The sequence below is a fragment of the Oxyura jamaicensis genome, chromosome 6 (genome assembly GCF_011077185.1).
Source record: "Oxyura jamaicensis isolate SHBP4307 breed ruddy duck chromosome 6, BPBGC_Ojam_1.0, whole genome shotgun sequence".
Classification (NCBI taxonomy): Eukaryota; Metazoa; Chordata; class Aves; order Anseriformes; family Anatidae; genus Oxyura; species Oxyura jamaicensis.
The window spans coordinates 21,510,866-21,528,465 of NC_048898.1; the positions used below are offsets into that span (position 1 = coordinate 21,510,866).

A 17,600-nucleotide genomic window follows, 5' to 3' on the forward strand; every position below is an offset into this window, starting at 1 on the left:
TGTGTGTGTCTGTGTGTGTGTCTGTGTCTGTGTGTGTCTGTGTGTGTCTGTGTCTGTGTGTGTGTCTGTGTGTGTGTCTGTGTGTGTGTGTGTGTCTGTGTCTGTCTGTCTGTCTGTCTGTCTGTGTGTGTGTGTGTGTGTGTGTGGGTGTGGGTGTGGGTGTGGGTGTGGGTGGGTGGGTGGCATCACTTTCACATACCCTCCGATGACAGACCTGTGGCTATTTTAACAGCAAATTGTACAGAGATCTCAGGGCCTGTGAGAATTCTGCCCTCTGGCATTTTCCATTTGTTTCAGCATTTATAAACTACAGAGAGTCGTTACAAAAAAGGCTCATAATCATTGGGATAATCAAGATTAAGTTTAAACTTTATTGAGGAGGTTTGGTATGTTCACTGTAGGAAGGAAAAATGAACATCCATGGATGAAGAGTAGAGGAACTAAATTTAAAGGCACAACATATAGAAGAACACAATGGATTGTAATGGATGCTTTTCATCTGACCCCCTCTCTCTCTCCCTCAATCATTATTTGACACCAGAAGACATGAATTCATGAGAGCCAGTGCTAATGAAAAATGCACTAGAACTTAACTGCATTTCAGAGCTATTGGTGTCAAGGGTACAAGTAATGTCTGTATCTGTCCAAATGTAAATTAAGTTGCTTCCTATGATTCACACTCAAGATCTAGAAAAGAACATGGCCAAGAAGATGACAGGATATATTTGGCAAACTTGACATTCAACAGAGAATTTGTTATCATGGTCAAATTTTATCCCCTGTTACACTGATGTGATTATGCTGCAATAAATTATAGCCAACTGGTTATATCTGATCAGGGAAATTTTCTAGACCCTCAGAGTAACAAGTATTACCCGTTGAAGACACTTGTAACCTTGGGAATATTAGAAATCATCAGATCTTTTTATTATAGGGGTTTTATTTGGTAAAGGATATAATCATTCTTTAAAGACTAAATATGTCTTTGGTCTTCATTACTGGAGTGCTGTTAGTACCTCTGTTACAGTGCCAAAACATCACACACCAATTTTCAGTGACATAATTAGTATTGTAATATGCAACTCAAGTTCAGGAAAAAAGCCTACTCTATTGGTAACTTATTCAGTAAAAATTGCCATATCATCAAATTGTGATGAAAGTCACATCACTTCCAGCCAAGCTGTCTCAGGATTTACAGTTAGTCAAATGCAGCAGCACATAGCAGTAGATCTATTTAGGCCCATGAGTTGGTTTCTAGGTTGTCAGAATCCAGACCAAGCACCTAAGTATTCACCCTGAGACAAGCAGGTTTGTTATGAGCAGATGCCATACCCATTGTGGTGCCATGCAAAAGTCTGTAAAACCTTCCCACTGCCAGAGACAAGAGGTTCATCACAGGATTTGTTGACACAAGTCAAAGGAGAGAATTTTTCTGGATGTGAAAGTTTAGTATGTTTTCCCCTTTTTGCTGTGAAAGAATTTAACATAAATCAATGACACAGACAAATATACTTAGCTACTGTTTAGGTGGATACTACTGATTAACACTTGGGTAGAAGAGATAATGAGCCAGGGAACGACTGTGAAGAGCTGTTGCTACATTTGTAGGAGAGAGGAGGAGGATGTAAATAGAGCATTATCACGCCTTACACATGCATGTGATCAGGTTGTAGGCTGTTTGTCAGTGCTACACATAACCCACAAGGAAGACCCATGCTGCTTCTTCCAAGACATCACTCAGTAATTGTACTCATAGAGAACACCAGACACATACGCATGTATGTACATATGCATCCATTAGCAAATATGAGAGTTCAGCTGACCATTTCAGCTGTCAACTTCTATTTCTAGGTCTACTGTTTGTGCAAGTTAAAGGACAGTTTCTAGAATACCATTAAGACATTTCAAAAAATATGAAATACGCAAACAGCTTTTTTTTATTATTCTAAAAAATGATTTTTTACTTTAAAAATTATTTATAGTTAAAAGCAATGAAGAAAATCAAATTGAAGTCAGTGATACTGACTGTAGGTGCTCCGGGTATGCTCGTGAAAACTGATGTAAATTGCTTGAGTTATGATCTCCTAAAAATTCTTTATGTTATTTTTTAAGAGCCATAGTACTAGGACTAGCAAATCTGAATACAAAAGGAAGGACACACAATCCATTCATAAATTGTTACTAATGGTAGATATACAATTTTTCTAAGGCACTGAAAGAGATATTTTCCCCCTAAGCCTCACAGTGATAGTAAAAACCTTTCAAAAATTGTATCAAGATACATTACACAATAAACAAGATGAAGTTCAGCAGAGACAGTAACATAACTTGTTATCCATTTTACAATTGATTCAGTAGCCTTATTTATGTATATTGGATGGCTTTCTTTTCATGACAGATATAGGATTCTCTATCATCTGAGGTTTGCTGTATTAGTAACCTTGCAGGATATTCACTGAATAAAAGAAGACGGAGGAAATTAGGAGACATATTTGTACACAAATATGAAGTTAAAGGTAACTTAATTATCTGTCTCCTCACCACCAATATCTGGCCCATCTGCAGCTTATTATATTTTTATTTTAAATGTTTATTGTGCAATTGTGCTCAGTACTTACAATGATAGTAGTCTAATTATGTTCTCTTTCTGGAAAGGAATGATTTTAATAGAATACCTTAAAGAAACATTTTCTACCTGGTCTGTAATTCTAAGCTGTATCTGCTTAAGGCATCACATGAAAAATGAATGCAGGTATCAGCTATAAAAAATAATGCTAACTGTACCACAGCTTGGGTTGACAAGAAGTTTTGTACACCACAGGTATACAAAAAGATGAACCTTGCATGCCATTTTGGCTTTGCTAGCAAAATATGACTTCAGATTAGTCAGAAGCCAAAACAACACCAGGTTTCACAAACGTCCACAGAGGATGAACAGACAGAATTACTTATTTCTATTAAGAGTACTAAAGAGTATATTTTACAGGAAGTGATTTCATTATCTGCTGAAGTGCCTGGGTTCAGTATTTAAATACACAAAATTCAATGATGCATTAATTTGATCCATCTCATTAGCGTCCAGACACATTTAGTGAAAAATGTCAGAATTGTTACAGTTGTTTTCAGTCACAGTGGTATGCCCTGACAGTTTTTGCTCTATAATTAATGTATAATATATATTACTATATATTATACATGAGATGATAAATAATGTATAATGTGTAACATGTATGATATATATTATATGATGTATAAAAAGAGGTAATATTCAAAATCATATTGTCATGGATAACAAGTTTCAGTAAAAGTACACTCTAAAAAGACTTCCAGTTTATTTACTGGATCTTGACACAGAGAAAACTAATAGGGAACCAGTATTTTACATAACAGAATACATATTTTCACAGCTCAAGAAAAACTAACTGGAAAAGTTCAAGTTTACATCATTCATCTTACTTCAGTGAACGAATATCTAAATAGCATGGCAGGGAAACAAAATCAATTGTTACAAGCAAATTGTTTTCTACTAAAAGGTAAGGTCCCCTTTAGATGTTTTTGTATTTATTTTCAGTATTTCAGCTACATTTTAGAGTGGATCAAGCTCCTTGAAAAAAATGTGGTGTGCGCATTTTTACGATTTCTTGGTAAATTCCATGTCACAGGTTTGTGTGTTGATTTTTGGCAGTAGTTTCCATTTACTGACTCACAAAAAATATCCTTATGGTTCATATAGCAAGTGCATACACAAAGAATAGAAAAACATTCATATGTGAACTGGAAACCCTGTCTATCATATACATTCATTACCAGAAAAGACTGAAGGAGAACAGCAAAGTGCACAGTTCTTGCCAAATACATTCATATGTGTTCAACAAAACCTGCTGAACAATTTTTTTGTTTTTTTAATGTTCAACAAAAACTGAATACAAGCCAAACTAATTCTATAGACACAGATTACTGACAAACCACCTCTTCCTTTAAAGCTACTTGCAGACTGCAGTATATTCTTTCTAGCAGTGATGGTCCTCATACTCAAAAGAGCCTGACTCATCCTTCATTTGAACAAACTTAATATTGCTTAGCTATCTACTGGTGATGATGGAGACAGAAATTAACACACACACCCCATACCCAGACAAATTGTGATATGTACCCGAGACACAATAGGTATAAAGCTGGCATCAACTTATAGACACAAGAACAGTCTGGTTAAAACATTTCTTATAAAGGACTACACTGAAATGTAAGTATCCTAAATGGATTTTATGGAAATATTATGATACAGCATAATTCTTATTTTAATTTTATTAAAACAAGTAAAGTTGAAATGGCCATAAAATGATCATTATAGGTCTAAAACAATAATTACTAATTATTTAGTTTGCCATTTTCTTGCTTAAAGCAATTTTTAATTTTCCATATACTGTGCCCATTTTCTACATGAAATGAAATTGATCCTCGCTACTTTGAAGCTAGTACTAACCATTATGAAATCATATTATACATTCCAGTGGCTCTGTCTCCAGGACATATGGTGCCCAGAGTGTGAAAATAACTCTAGAATCATTTTACTTAGCTATTAAACAATTATATTCACGTTCTTTTACAGCTAAAAGTAGGTTTATCATTTCTATTACTAAACTAAAAATATCTATTATTTATTTTCACTGGCTGAGAACCTCAACATGACTGATACAAGGATTCTAATTAGAGTAATATTTTCTGGAACTTGAATGCCTGTTGTTTTCCAGCTTGAACAATATTTGAATTTGAAGAACACACACTATGCTGTATATATGTAACCTGAAACAATTTTCTACCTTAATAGCCACATGGCAGCATTTGAAAATTGGCAATTATTCATTTTACCATGAGCTATTAGCTAGAAGAGTGAAGTTCTCACCTGTGAAGAATGGTATAGTCAATCATGGATTAGCAAAGTCAGGCACTCTCCATGAAAGTATTTCCTTTAGCTTGTACCTAACATATCTAATATTCAATATAGCTCTTCTCTTGACTATAGGAAAATTATGTGAACGTTATATAATTTCTTCTCCCAGAAAGAATATATTTAAAAATCAGGGAACTAATCCATGACCTGAGGGGAAAGAGAGAGACTTCCGTATGATAATTCATCCTGTCCTCACACAAACATACAAGACAGTTGCAAGGAATTGCTCTCTGAAAGTTCCTCTTAGTTTCCCTTTAAAATCTATACAGGGACACTATATATAACTTTTGCCAACACCTAACTTTTTGATAGCTGAAGTCAAAAAAGGCAAATCCCTCTTCTCACACCCTTGGTAGAAAATCTCAGTTAGTGTTTTTTTTTTTTTTTCCTGTACGACTTTAGCTTGAAGCTAGGCACCCAGTTAACATTCTTGCTGCATGTTGGGAGCAGTTAGTCTTACATTCAAGATGCTACCTTACAATTGCTACACTGTCACAGACATCTTAGTCTGTTATATCTAGAAGGCTGACAGGGAGTCCAGACTTTCAGTCTCTCCAGTAATAGCATTAGATCTCTAGTGTGGAATGAGGAAGGTTGCTATCAGGTTACTAGGCCATCAATACAAGTATGGGCAAGATTTATAACAGAAAAGATAAGGGTAAAGAGAACGTCATTATAGAGTAGTTTTGATGATTAAATAATGCCTTAACCGGGAAGCCCCCCCCCCCCCCCCCCCCCCCCCCCCCCATTCATAGGAAATTGAACAAGAACACTTGAATTGCTCCTATTGAGACAGAGGTATCTGAACATAGCCAATACCAGTTCTACATATCTCCTGAGCATAGTTAACTATTAGCACACAATAAATATTCAGATTTTTATGTACTCTAAACGACTCAATTCTTTATGGATTCTATTTATAGTCTATAAAAATAAAGTATACAGATATAAAAGTGTTTAAAATTTACATGCTAAGGACTACTTAGAAAAATATATGTAATATTCCATACCTGAGTAGTGGTTGCTTTGGATAAGAAGGTTGGTCACTGTTTTGGCATGACTGAGGTTTCTTTGTGACTTGCTTATAAATATTCCTTGCAGTTACTCCAATCCATAGCATAGTAGATAGAGTAGAATAATGCAGTACTATGCCAACCTAAAACAAGAGTGGACAGTTAAGCAAGTTAGTAAGATTTAAATTAGTTAGTAAATATCAGTAAGATTTTTAGAAGAATCTTACTGCATAATTGTACAAGCAAACAGATTTTTTTTAACTGAATTTGTAACTGCATTTTTTTCTTTCTTTCTGGTTATTTCTAACCAGAGAAGGAAAACACTTTAAAAAAAAGCAGACAGAAACTGTTATTTAATCTATCATAGATAGATATCTGTAAAACCAGGTGGTATGTTATGAAATCAAGACTGTAAAGACATTTGTAAAGAACCTGATTAATTACAATTTTTTACACCTGGATTTAAAGTGATGCAAAATTTGGTTTGTTTTGCAAACTTTGTTAGCTTATCATGACAATGCAATTTAAGAAATAATGACAGCATTTTTGTTTGCTATTATTGTTGTCTCAGCCATGTACAGCCAAGGTTGACTTCCTGTAATGACTAATTATTTGTCTGGGATCAGTGATAGTTGCCTAAAAAGCAGATTTTCAGGCATATTTTGAGGAACTTAAACTTGGCCAGGCAAATTTTAAAACTAAATGAGAGATCTTGGTGTCATCCTTCAAAAGGAAATGCAAACTCTCAATAGTGTTATTATCATGATGTCTCCAAGAAACTGGTGTGTTTATCATGGAAAGTAAAATAAAATACAAACACCTTTAAAATACTACCATCATTGTTATGTTAGTAATTGTTATTCATTACTATGGAAACAGTAATTGGAATTTTATCCAATCTACAATGCTTTATTACATCAGCTAAGTCTCCATCTGATTATATAAAATGAGGTTACCTTTGAAGAAATAACCTGACATTTTGCAGTGACAAGTAAAATATTGGTATAATTGGAGACCACATAAATGTTTAAGGAATACAGAGAACTGGCTAAATAAAGCTAACACAAATTTATTATAATGATTTATTTGAACCAGTGTTCATTTTTGCTCAACTTAGAATAATTGATGGATAAAGGAAAAAAAAATCCATGAATTATTATATTTAGTAACATATCACAAAACTTGAACACTGCAGCAAATATCATCAACAGAATACCCTTTGTAATTTTCTCTGGGACTTGTCTGATACATTAGACAAGAGAGCATAAAGCCTTCATAACTGTTGTTGCTTGAGGTAAAAGAAGCGGATATAAGAGAATGAGACAACTTTGTACCATCAGCTGGCAGACATTGCCAGTTCAGTGGCTAGTGCTGTCTGGACTTAGTTCATGTGCAGCTTTCAGCATTTCTGTAGGGACACAGTGAATATGACTATGAATTGGGGGGAGTGAAGGAGTAAGACAGGAAGGAGAAAAGGGGGAGGAGAAGGTGAAAAGAAGGTGGCAGAAACCAGAAGAAACTAGAAAAAAATCTTGAGACTTGGTTCATCACCTCTTCCTCATTTCAGCACAGCACCGTTATTATAAATTCTGTAATTATTTTATACAAGTATGCCAAAGGCTTGATAAGATGAACAGCAAGGATGAATTCTGTGTGAGCAGGCATCAACGGGTGAAATTCAGACAGTGTATATAGCTGTATATTCAGAAAATGTGAGCCTCTTGAGAGAATGAAATTCCTAAAAATAGCACAATCAATTTTATTGAACTTTTCAGGAGACAACTGAACTGAATGGAGAATATTGCTATGCCACACCTTAGTCACACTAATTCTCCACAGTATGCCTATCTTTCAGCAACTTAGTTCCTTCTGATGGACAACTCAAGCAAACACAGAAAATAGACAGAAATGTGATCAGCTTCTGTAATATCTTTTCAACAGTATGTCTCTTTTTCTCTCAAAATAAGGTTTTCTATTTGCATTTCTTGCTTAAGGCAAAAGAGGATATATCTTGATGTTACAGGACCTCCTGATGACTGACAGATATGAAGGACAATAGTGACAATATGGAGATAAAACATACAGGACACTTAACAAAATGTGGAATTTGGAAGCATGCGCTGAGCTTTTATACTAAAATCCAAAGGAAAGGGTACTCTCTTCTCCTTGTGGAGATAATTTTTTCTGGACTAGAATTTTTGTTCTTACTCATTATCTAATAATCGTTAGAAAAGGAATGCTTGTCACACTTCATCTTGAAAATTCAATAATTCAATTTCAAAGTGTTGGGCTCTGCCCTCTGCCTCTTCCTTCCCCCTACTCGCACACCGACAGCACTCATGACACAGAGATGCATTTCCCACACTGTTGCACTTACGGGTTGTGGCATCCTGCTCTCTTGTCCCCCTCAATGGGACCACCTCTTTCTAGCTGTCTTAAGTTAGGTAGACATCTGAGCCCTATGCTATGAATACGAGGTAACGGTTCATGACATCCAAAACAAGGCTTAACAGAAAAGGAACAGGACAAAGTTATTTCTGTTCAGTAAATTCTCACTTAGATCTGTTAGCAAACATAAAACTTAGGTTTATTGCACTAAAGATCCATGGTATGAGTTTATCTGTGTATAACTTGTTACTGGATTTGTGCCTCTGTAAAGCCTAAGAGGCCAACAAATTGATACAAATGAAATATCAAAATGTTCACTTAAAACTATCTAACGATAAACTTAAAACTGTAAAAAGGATGCGGAGGTTCTGGTCAATGAAAATTGAATGAGTGTCAGGAGTGTACCTTGGCAGCTAAAAGGGCCAGCCATATTGTGGACCAGGTGGATCAGGCACAGCATTGCTAGCCAGCTGAGGGAAGTGATTGTCCTGCTCTGTTCTGGAGTGGCGTCACCTTGAGCACTGTGTTTGATTTTGGGTGCCACAAAAAACTTTTCGCATCCAAAGAGGACAACAAATATGGTGAATGGTCTAGACGGCGAGACATATGATGAGCAGCTGAGGGCATTTGGTTTGTTCAGCCCAGAGCAGGAGGCCTAGGAGAGGCCTCATGGCAGCCTGCAGCTTCCTCATGAGGGCAACAGAGGGGCAGGCACAGAGCTCTGCTCTCTGGGGACAGTGGCAGGACCCGAGGGAACGGCATGGAGCCGGGACAGGGGAGGGTCAGGCTGGGGGTTAGGGAAAGGTTCTTCACTGAGACGTTGGTCATGCACTGGCACAGGCTCCGCAGGGAAGTGGTCAGAGCACTGAATCTGCAGGAGTTTGAAAAGTGTTTAGACAACGCTTCTCAGACATGGTTTCATTTTTTTGGGTGGTCCTGCATGGAGCCAGGAGTTGGACATGTGAGTGCATTCCATCTCATGATTCTATGATCCTACCTTTGCTATAAACGGAGCTTACCTTCACCACAATGTACATTTCACTAAAATTGTATGGGAAGGGCTATGTTTTGCTTACAGAACAGGGGTTATGACTGAATATGTTAAAGGTATGATGCTTATTCGTAACAAGGCTTTCCACTGACAAGCCAAATGATACAGAAAGAACTATTAGGAGATATGCATTGAAGCCAGCATTGCACCTAAATGCATATTGGGAGATATGCATTGAAGCCAGCATTGCACCTAAATCTGCTTAATAACAGCAGTTATTATGGGAAAAATTTTCTCGTTTCCCTGGACTGTATTCCTAGAACTGGGGATAAGCACCAACCTACTGAATAAAAGTTTGCAGTTTTCTGCAATAAGAAGATGCTGTCTTTATGTGCTCCTTCAATAAATTTCAGTACCTCAGAGGTTAGAATGTTCCACATGATGCAGTTGCCATGGTAATGACCAGAATACACATTTATGCAAAACATCCTGGAACAAAAACAAAACAAAACAAACAAACAAACAAAAAAACCTACTGCCTTAAGCAGCTCTAACCTGCACCTAATTTCCTGCCCTCCCCCCACCCCCCTTTTTTTTTTCCATTTTTTGAAAATAGTTCAGATAAATAAGGCTGTCTCAGCCAGTTCTATTTAAGGGAAGATATGGATATGCACTAACATTCTGATTAAACTATTAATCCTTCACAGAAAGAAAATAAAATCTTTTCAGTGAAATGGAGGGATTTGGAAATTTCCTTGTGGTTTCTAACACCACTGGATATATGTAATGATCTTAGAGCATTTAGCCTTAGAACAAATCGCTGCTCACTTCACAGTTAGAAAATTTATAGCAAGAAGTTGAGACCCAAAAATGAGGTGGGTCTCACCAGGAAGGGACCAGGAAGTACAATCTTCATCACGCACATCTAACTCCACAGCATGCAAACTCTTTAAGTGTCACTGGTTGCTGCAAGCAAAGTTTCTAGCCACTGATACTCTTGCTTGCACATATGATTAGCTCTGTTCCTCTTTCAAGAGGAGAGCTAAGCAGTGCAGCATTAAAGACCTCTCAAAAGCCTGTAAATAAAGTATACTTCTATATCTCTTGAGATTCCCTAAATGGCATACTCAGAAATAAATACTCTTTTCTTCTCTTTCTATAATATTTTTTTTTATCCATGTATCCAGAGCTCCCACTGAAGTTGTGGTTCTTAACTTGTTAAATCAGTAGGTCACTAAGTGATCGTGCTACCTAGTCTACTAGGATTAAAAAAGAAAAATTCTGTCCTTTTTACTAACCTTTCTGTCTCCTGAGTCTTGTGCCCCTAAGCCTACTTATTCTTTGTGCTTCAACATGTGTAGTAGGACTAACCATTTTATCCCATTGCGGCCATAGCCTCAGGGCTATGATGCTTTACAGGAAAATAGGGGGTATGAGACTGAACTCTTTCAGATTGAGGGTACAGAACCAATGCCTCCCACAACCTGGGGAGTCTCCCTCCATCTCATTCCTTACAGGAAATGAATAAGCCTTCTTCCCTGCCCTTTGAAGGATAGTAATCTGAGAGCCTAATCATGGGAGATAGAAGGGATTGAGTGCATTCTCCACCAGTTGGCTCAAGCACCTTTCTGTCTAGTGTAGTGTCTCTGAATCATCTCATTATGCTGTTCCTAACACAATCTTTGCCTTGCAAATGAATGAGTTTGGCATAAGCTCAAAGCTCTGGATTCTACATGAACAGCCAGCATTCAGTGACACTCAGAGTCAGATTTGTGGGTAATCTCAGACTGTAGATATAACCTAATTCACACAGGAAATCTGTGAAGAAGCAATCAGCTTTTCCAGACCAGCATTCTAACATCAGTTTTCTTTATAAATCACAAGTAAAGACTGCATAGCAAATATGTGAGTGAGACTGTCTATACAAAATCCTCCCTGAAACTGGTATGCAGGCTTAAAAGTAAGTTTTTAGATTTTTAGATTCCAGATAAAAATAAATATCTTACTATCTCTGAAAGCACAATTTTTAGTTCAATTACTTTGCCTTCAAGGAGATATGAAGGTTCTTTGAGCTATCTATCTGAGAAAATTGGTCCATTTCTATAGTATTAATTCCTGCTGCTAAAACTAGTCTGGGCCACATTATATAGAGCAAGAAGGTGATCCAACTGAAGTAATTTTAAAACCACCTTTTTTGGTTAATTATGAAGAAAAAAAAAAAAACAACAACTCAGTCTACTATTTCACTTGGGTAAGAATGTTGCAGTGAATTTTTTTTTGTGAAAATTTTAGGAATAATTACAATAAGAAAGGTAGAGCTTCAGGGGCTTTGACACCACATTTCAGCTGTTATGTGAGAAAATGCTTGCACTTGGAACATTCCCTTATGCACTCTGGAAACCAAAAGTGCAAATTACATTACTACAGGGAGAAGCTGTGTTTTGAATTGGAACAGATGGAAAGATACCTGTACTAGAGCAACACTGATGAGGTCACATGTGTGGTATAACTAATATTTTAGTGCTGCTTGAAACAATAATATTTTTATAAATATATTCTTAAACTCTAATACCAGCTTTTTTCCAGAAGTGAAAAAAGAGTCACAAACTCAGACCTGACACATGAACTCATAGCAGCTGTGCAAATATACCTTTCATTGGTCTGAGTGATTCAAAAAATTGCTATATTCAAAGGGCAGAAGAAGAGGAGCACTGTGGATCCCACCCCTGCTTAGGCAAACTATGGGAAGCATTCAAATATGTGAGTTTCTCAGGAAACCATCAGCAAATCTGATCTCTCTCTGTCTTAGCTTTGGCACCCTTAAGGTAAACCACAGAGTAATCTTCTCAGGGTTACCACAGAAGGAAACAGGCACTGGTACCACATAATTTTGAAGACAGTCAATATCAGTAGGCAAGAAAGGTCTGTGGTGGGGTTTAATACTCTGGTAGTGAACATTTGTTCAGCCTGTGTTGCCAGCTACAGGAGACTTGTCTTAGATTATTTGGACTGTTACATCAGTCAGCCCAACCTTATTCCATCAATTTCAGTTTTCAGGAACCAGAGAATGGTGTGTGTCTTGTGTGTCCTGTATCTTTGCTGTATCTAACTTCTGATCATGTCTAAGTGGCATGATGTCAGGTCAATAAATAACTTAATGAAACTGATTAGAAAGCATATGCAAGTGGAGCCATTCAGTTTCCCTATGTATGTGTTTCTCAGCAGCACAGGACTGCCCCTGTACCATAGCACTATACAGCTGTCACTGATAATGCATTTTATGAAGATACTCCAGTAGTTTATGCATTGCTCAACATATTATTAATAACTCATTTATCTCAATTTTTCATTATTACTGCTAACACTGCATTGTTACCATGCAGTCTGCAAAGTAAATAACCAGACAATGATTGTAACAACAGATGGTCATTTGTGATCATGTAATTACATGGCCATGGCTGCCCTACAAACTCATCTTCTACCCTCACTTGCAAACTGCGGATAAAGACAATGGTAAATGATATTTCAATTTGATAGAACTCCCGGATTAATTACAACACAATTCACTAGATATTGTGAGATATTTATCTCAGAATAATTTCATGGACAGCTGTGTCAATTAAATGAAAAATGATGTTATGTACATACGTAGACTTTGCAAGCAGAACATTATAAGTGCTTACAAATCTACTGGTGCTGTTTACTGATGGTCATGCACACGTATACACAAAAAGCTTCCAAAGCATCTCACTGAAAACTAGAATAATAACTCTTAAACTGGTTATGCAAGTTTTGCTGTAGAAATTCTTGGGTTTGTACTAAATTAATGTAAACACTAAAAACATCACATTAAAATAATTATTATAAGTTGTATGCTGCCTATAATGGGAACATATAATCTATTTTTAAAAATTAATTTTAGTAACTATGTTTCATAGTGCACACAAGTTGGAGTCAATACACTTCCTTCCTTCAGTCTTTTGTATCTCATTTTCTTCTAACTTCCCAATATAAACTGGTTACCTTTTTATGCAGTACGTATTGTAGTAATAACTCACACAAGCATTCTGAAGCAAGTTTATCTAAAACCTTCTAAAATTTTAAAATGACAGGATAACACAAGTACAAAATATTATTTCACAAAGAATAGCCTTAAAATTCTTCATTCACTTGTTATGAAGATTCAAAATATTCTACCAGCTTTTAAAATAAAGTAAGTAATAGTGAAACAACCATTCATTGCTTTATAATTTCATAAATGTATAACACAAAAATTTATACTGTTATATTCTTTTCTTGTTTTTCTTAGACAGAATTATTCCAATTAAGATATGTAGCTTGCTGTTTATTATTCCTTGTAACTATTCAGTTTGAACTTTATATCTCAGTAAGTGTTCACTTGAAATAGGTAAAAATTGTAAGAAAGATGATTTTTTACACACAAATATAGAAGGTCAATTAATTACATGCTACTGTTTTCAGTATGCTTGCTGAGAATTAGCATGAGTGCTTTTTTTTTCTAAAAATAGAAATATTACAAAGCTTTTATGATTATTATTATTTTTAATTCCAAGAGTGGACATTGTCCCGAGCCAAGAAATAGCTTGTTTTAGTTTAACAAACCAAATGGCCCCTATGCTTACAGTAGCTCAAGCCATGCCTACTCTGTGCATCTCTTTACGCAATACCCCTGGAAAGAATGGAGCTATGAAAGATATGAAATAGTCCATAAATCTTAAGTGTACTGTGCTTCGTCTCCTTACTGTGAGCTGTAATTAAAAGACATAATCATGCTATAAACATTAGTCTACCCAAGCAGACACTTAGGGGTCACCCAGTGATGCCAGGGCCATCCTCAGATAAAATGCATAATAATGACTTATCATACAATCACTAAGGTTAGAAAAGACTTATTCTAAGGAACTTAAAAACCACAGACAAAGTATGAAAAGAAAAAGAACTAACAATATTCTGTTAAAAGATACAAATTCAAGTTTTAATTATCTAATAAGAATTACTAAGGCATATACTTACAGCTTGACATATAATTGGGTATTTAATGCGATTGATTCCACCAGCAAAAACAGCAAAGGTAAGAGCAGTATGGAAACAAAAGTTGAGAAGCATGTGCCATCCTTTTCTGCTTATTCGGATTGTACTGTTGAAAAATAACATTTAAAAATGAAAAAAAAAAAAAAAAAAGAGAGGAAAAAAAAAGAAAGCATACGCACTATGCAAATTATACTTTGGAAAAATGCTTAACATGATAGAATTAAATTCACTGATTCTTGAATACCTACACAGCAATATGCTTATAGAACACAGTCTGATCTATACAGAACGGAAGTCAATAACAGAGGACATAAAAAGGGTCTACTCATTTAAAGGTTCCTCCATCAAATTGAGAATCTAAAGAATAGTGAGAAAAGCAAAAGGCTGATTGCATAACTTCAGATATGCAGAAGTTTAACAAGACATCTCTAAAGAATTAAATGGAATCTGAAGATCAGAAGTCATTGCATTAAGTTCACTTAATTAATATTTAGCAGCTTCACCAGTACAATACATTCCTACTCTTTTAAATTGCTAATGGTCTTTAACAGAAGTATGCAGTTAAAATGACATTTATATAAATCTTTTATATAAAGGAAAACACAAGTTTTCTAAAACCAAGAAGACTTAAAAGTTGAAGAAAGTTTCTTTTACCCAATGACAGTTGCCAAATCTTTCAACCAAACCCATACCAGAAGTGTAGCTGTCCTAGGTGCTGCTGTTCTGCTATTTCAACAGAATTTGCCAGACTTTGATAGTGCCTGTGGTTTTATATTAAATTGTCAAGTTAGAAGTCTTAAGAACTATACACAGACCATAACTTTCATAACTTTTTTTTTTTTTTTTTTTTTGTCTTATCTGTTCTAAATCATGTTGACAATGTTACCATCCAGCAGCAATTCACAACATTCATCTTCTCAGTGAGGGTTAGAAAAATTGCAGTATCTCAGCATAACTCCAATCATTCTAACACAAGTCTTTTAAAACTGGATTCTTACCTGTGATGGACAATGTAGGTGATAATGGAAGCAAACAGGCACAACAACATAACTGCAGTACATGCATATACCACAGGGTGCAGAAACTCCCCTGGGTACTGGGGGAAAGACAGCACTGTCTTAAAATCCTAAGAAGAAAGCAAAATGATTTAACACTGTTAGGCATGTGTGAAACTCAGACTTCACTCCAATATGACCTGTCATTTCTAGCTGTTTCCTCTCTAAAGCAGGAAAATAAGATGAACTTTTTATGTAGATTCAGTTCATGAATTTACATTATCAGACTGCTCCTTCCTCATCTGCATACACTTTGCAAGAGAAATTAACCTTTTTGTACAAGCAGACATATTCTAATTAAAAAAAAAAAAAATGAAAATGTATACAAAATATTATATCTTGCAGGCTTTAGTAATATCTGTTCCTTCAGATAACATGAACTTTATGCATGTATTTTACTAGGATATTAAATACAAAATATCAAATTACCATAAAGGTCTCTAAATGGCACACAGACAACTTCCGAAGAACCACTCAAAGGAACAAAAGCCCTGAGATTACATCCAAAATATTGACTCAGCAACTCCTATATTCAAATACCATCCTGAGTTGATGCACCCCCTCAGACCCAGTGACCTTCGTGCTTAAAAGTAAATACTCTACTACCTATACAAATTCAAAAGTAGTTTGACAGCTATATTAACAGAAAAGTAAAGATCTGTGTGTTTTTTTTTGGACCTGCTAGTGTCTACTAACAACATTCTTCATAAAAAAAAAAAAAAATCAAGAAAAACATTAATATCTTTGTAAAATTAACCATATTAATTTCCCATTCTAAAGTACTGGATCTCACAATGAAGAAATAATAAGAGAGCTAAGTCTGCAGGTGAAATGGATGGAAAGCAGGAGACTGTTACAGAAAACAGTGTCTTTACACTGTCTGAATTAAACAAAACATTAGAGTTCCACTGTAATACACTAAGCCACATCTGTTTGCGGCACTACATTTCTGAAAAAAAATAAAATTAAAAAAAATTAGATACATAACTTATCACCCAAGAGCAAACAAAGTATTATCTGTATGCCAGTTTCCATGGGAAATGCCACTAACTGTGAACTGTGCACACAGGAACACACACACATCCTAGCACAGAAAAAATGTAAAATTCAAAAAAGCTACAATTCAGGAAACACTAACTCTGAAAATAATGAGAAACTGTTTGTTTGTTTTTTAATATTATTGATCAATTTTAGGTTGTGGTGGAGTTTAGCTGCCCAGTAGGGTAAACCACCACACCTGGAAGAAAATATAATTTTCTTGAGGTGAAATCTCCTCTTGGATACTGGGACACTAATGCTAATACTTTTTAATTATTATTATTATTTTATTTATTTATTTATTTGTATTTGCATGCAGAGAGCTGCTTTCCAGAACCATTTGTGTATATGGACTTGTCCATGTACAAGCAGCTAACATTAATGAGTACATGCTAACATTAATGAGTACATTAAATTAGGGAACAAGGCACAGTTTGGTTTACCTCCCAAGTAATATATGCCATAGTAGTCATTATTTTTCTTTGTAGCAGCTTTAAACATCCAAAGAGTGATTGTAGCAGTTTCACCAGATGTATATTAATTTCAGACATAAATGGAGCAGCTTACAACACATATAAACAAGACTGTCAAAATGAACAAATAGCATGAACTAGATAGCAAATATACATCATCACAACCTTCTATCACAGAGTACCACAGTACTACTCTTCAAGTACTTCCTCAGCTAGTGTGTGTCCCTCAGTTTGAACTCCTCATTTAAATTTGTTCAGTCACTTGTCCCATACAAGTACTCTCTGAGCCCTGCCCAGTATGCCAAGACTCAAAGTCAGTGATGGAGTCACTTCTCACAGAGGTAACCTTATGCTGTCTCCTAATATTTTTGCTACTCTTCCCTCAACCACAGATGGAAGGGAAGAGGTAAAGAATTCTGACTTTTGATTTGGTAGCTTTTTAGTGCTACCAACCTATTCTCTTGATGCTTTTTCCAGATTGTTATTATTGTTGTTTGTAATTAATTCAGGATATTCTGAATTCAAAAATTTCATATAATTCTTTAGAGGTCTGTGTTTTTTGTTTGTTTGTTTGTTTTCCCTGCATCATCTCCCCATTAATTCTTTCACAGAGGCACACTGTTATTTAGAAGAAATGTT

The 17,600-nt window shown here is 35.6% G+C and overlaps 1 protein-coding gene across 6 annotated transcripts in view; it reads right to left on the reverse strand.

The window, feature by feature from the left end:
• ADGRA1 (adhesion G protein-coupled receptor A1) overlaps positions 1-17,600 on the reverse strand; it is a 270,862-nt gene that overhangs the window by 28,707 nt on the left and 224,555 nt on the right. For all 6 annotated transcript variants that reach the window (XM_035330799.1, XM_035330800.1, XM_035330801.1 and 3 more), the window contains 3 exons: positions 15,394-15,521; positions 14,378-14,501; positions 5,962-6,107 (listed from right to left, as the gene is read on the reverse strand). In XM_035330799.1, coding sequence (XP_035186690.1) covers positions 5,962-6,107; positions 14,378-14,501; positions 15,394-15,521 — 398 coding nt within the window. The remainder of the gene's footprint in view (positions 1-5,961; positions 6,108-14,377; positions 14,502-15,393; positions 15,522-17,600) is intronic.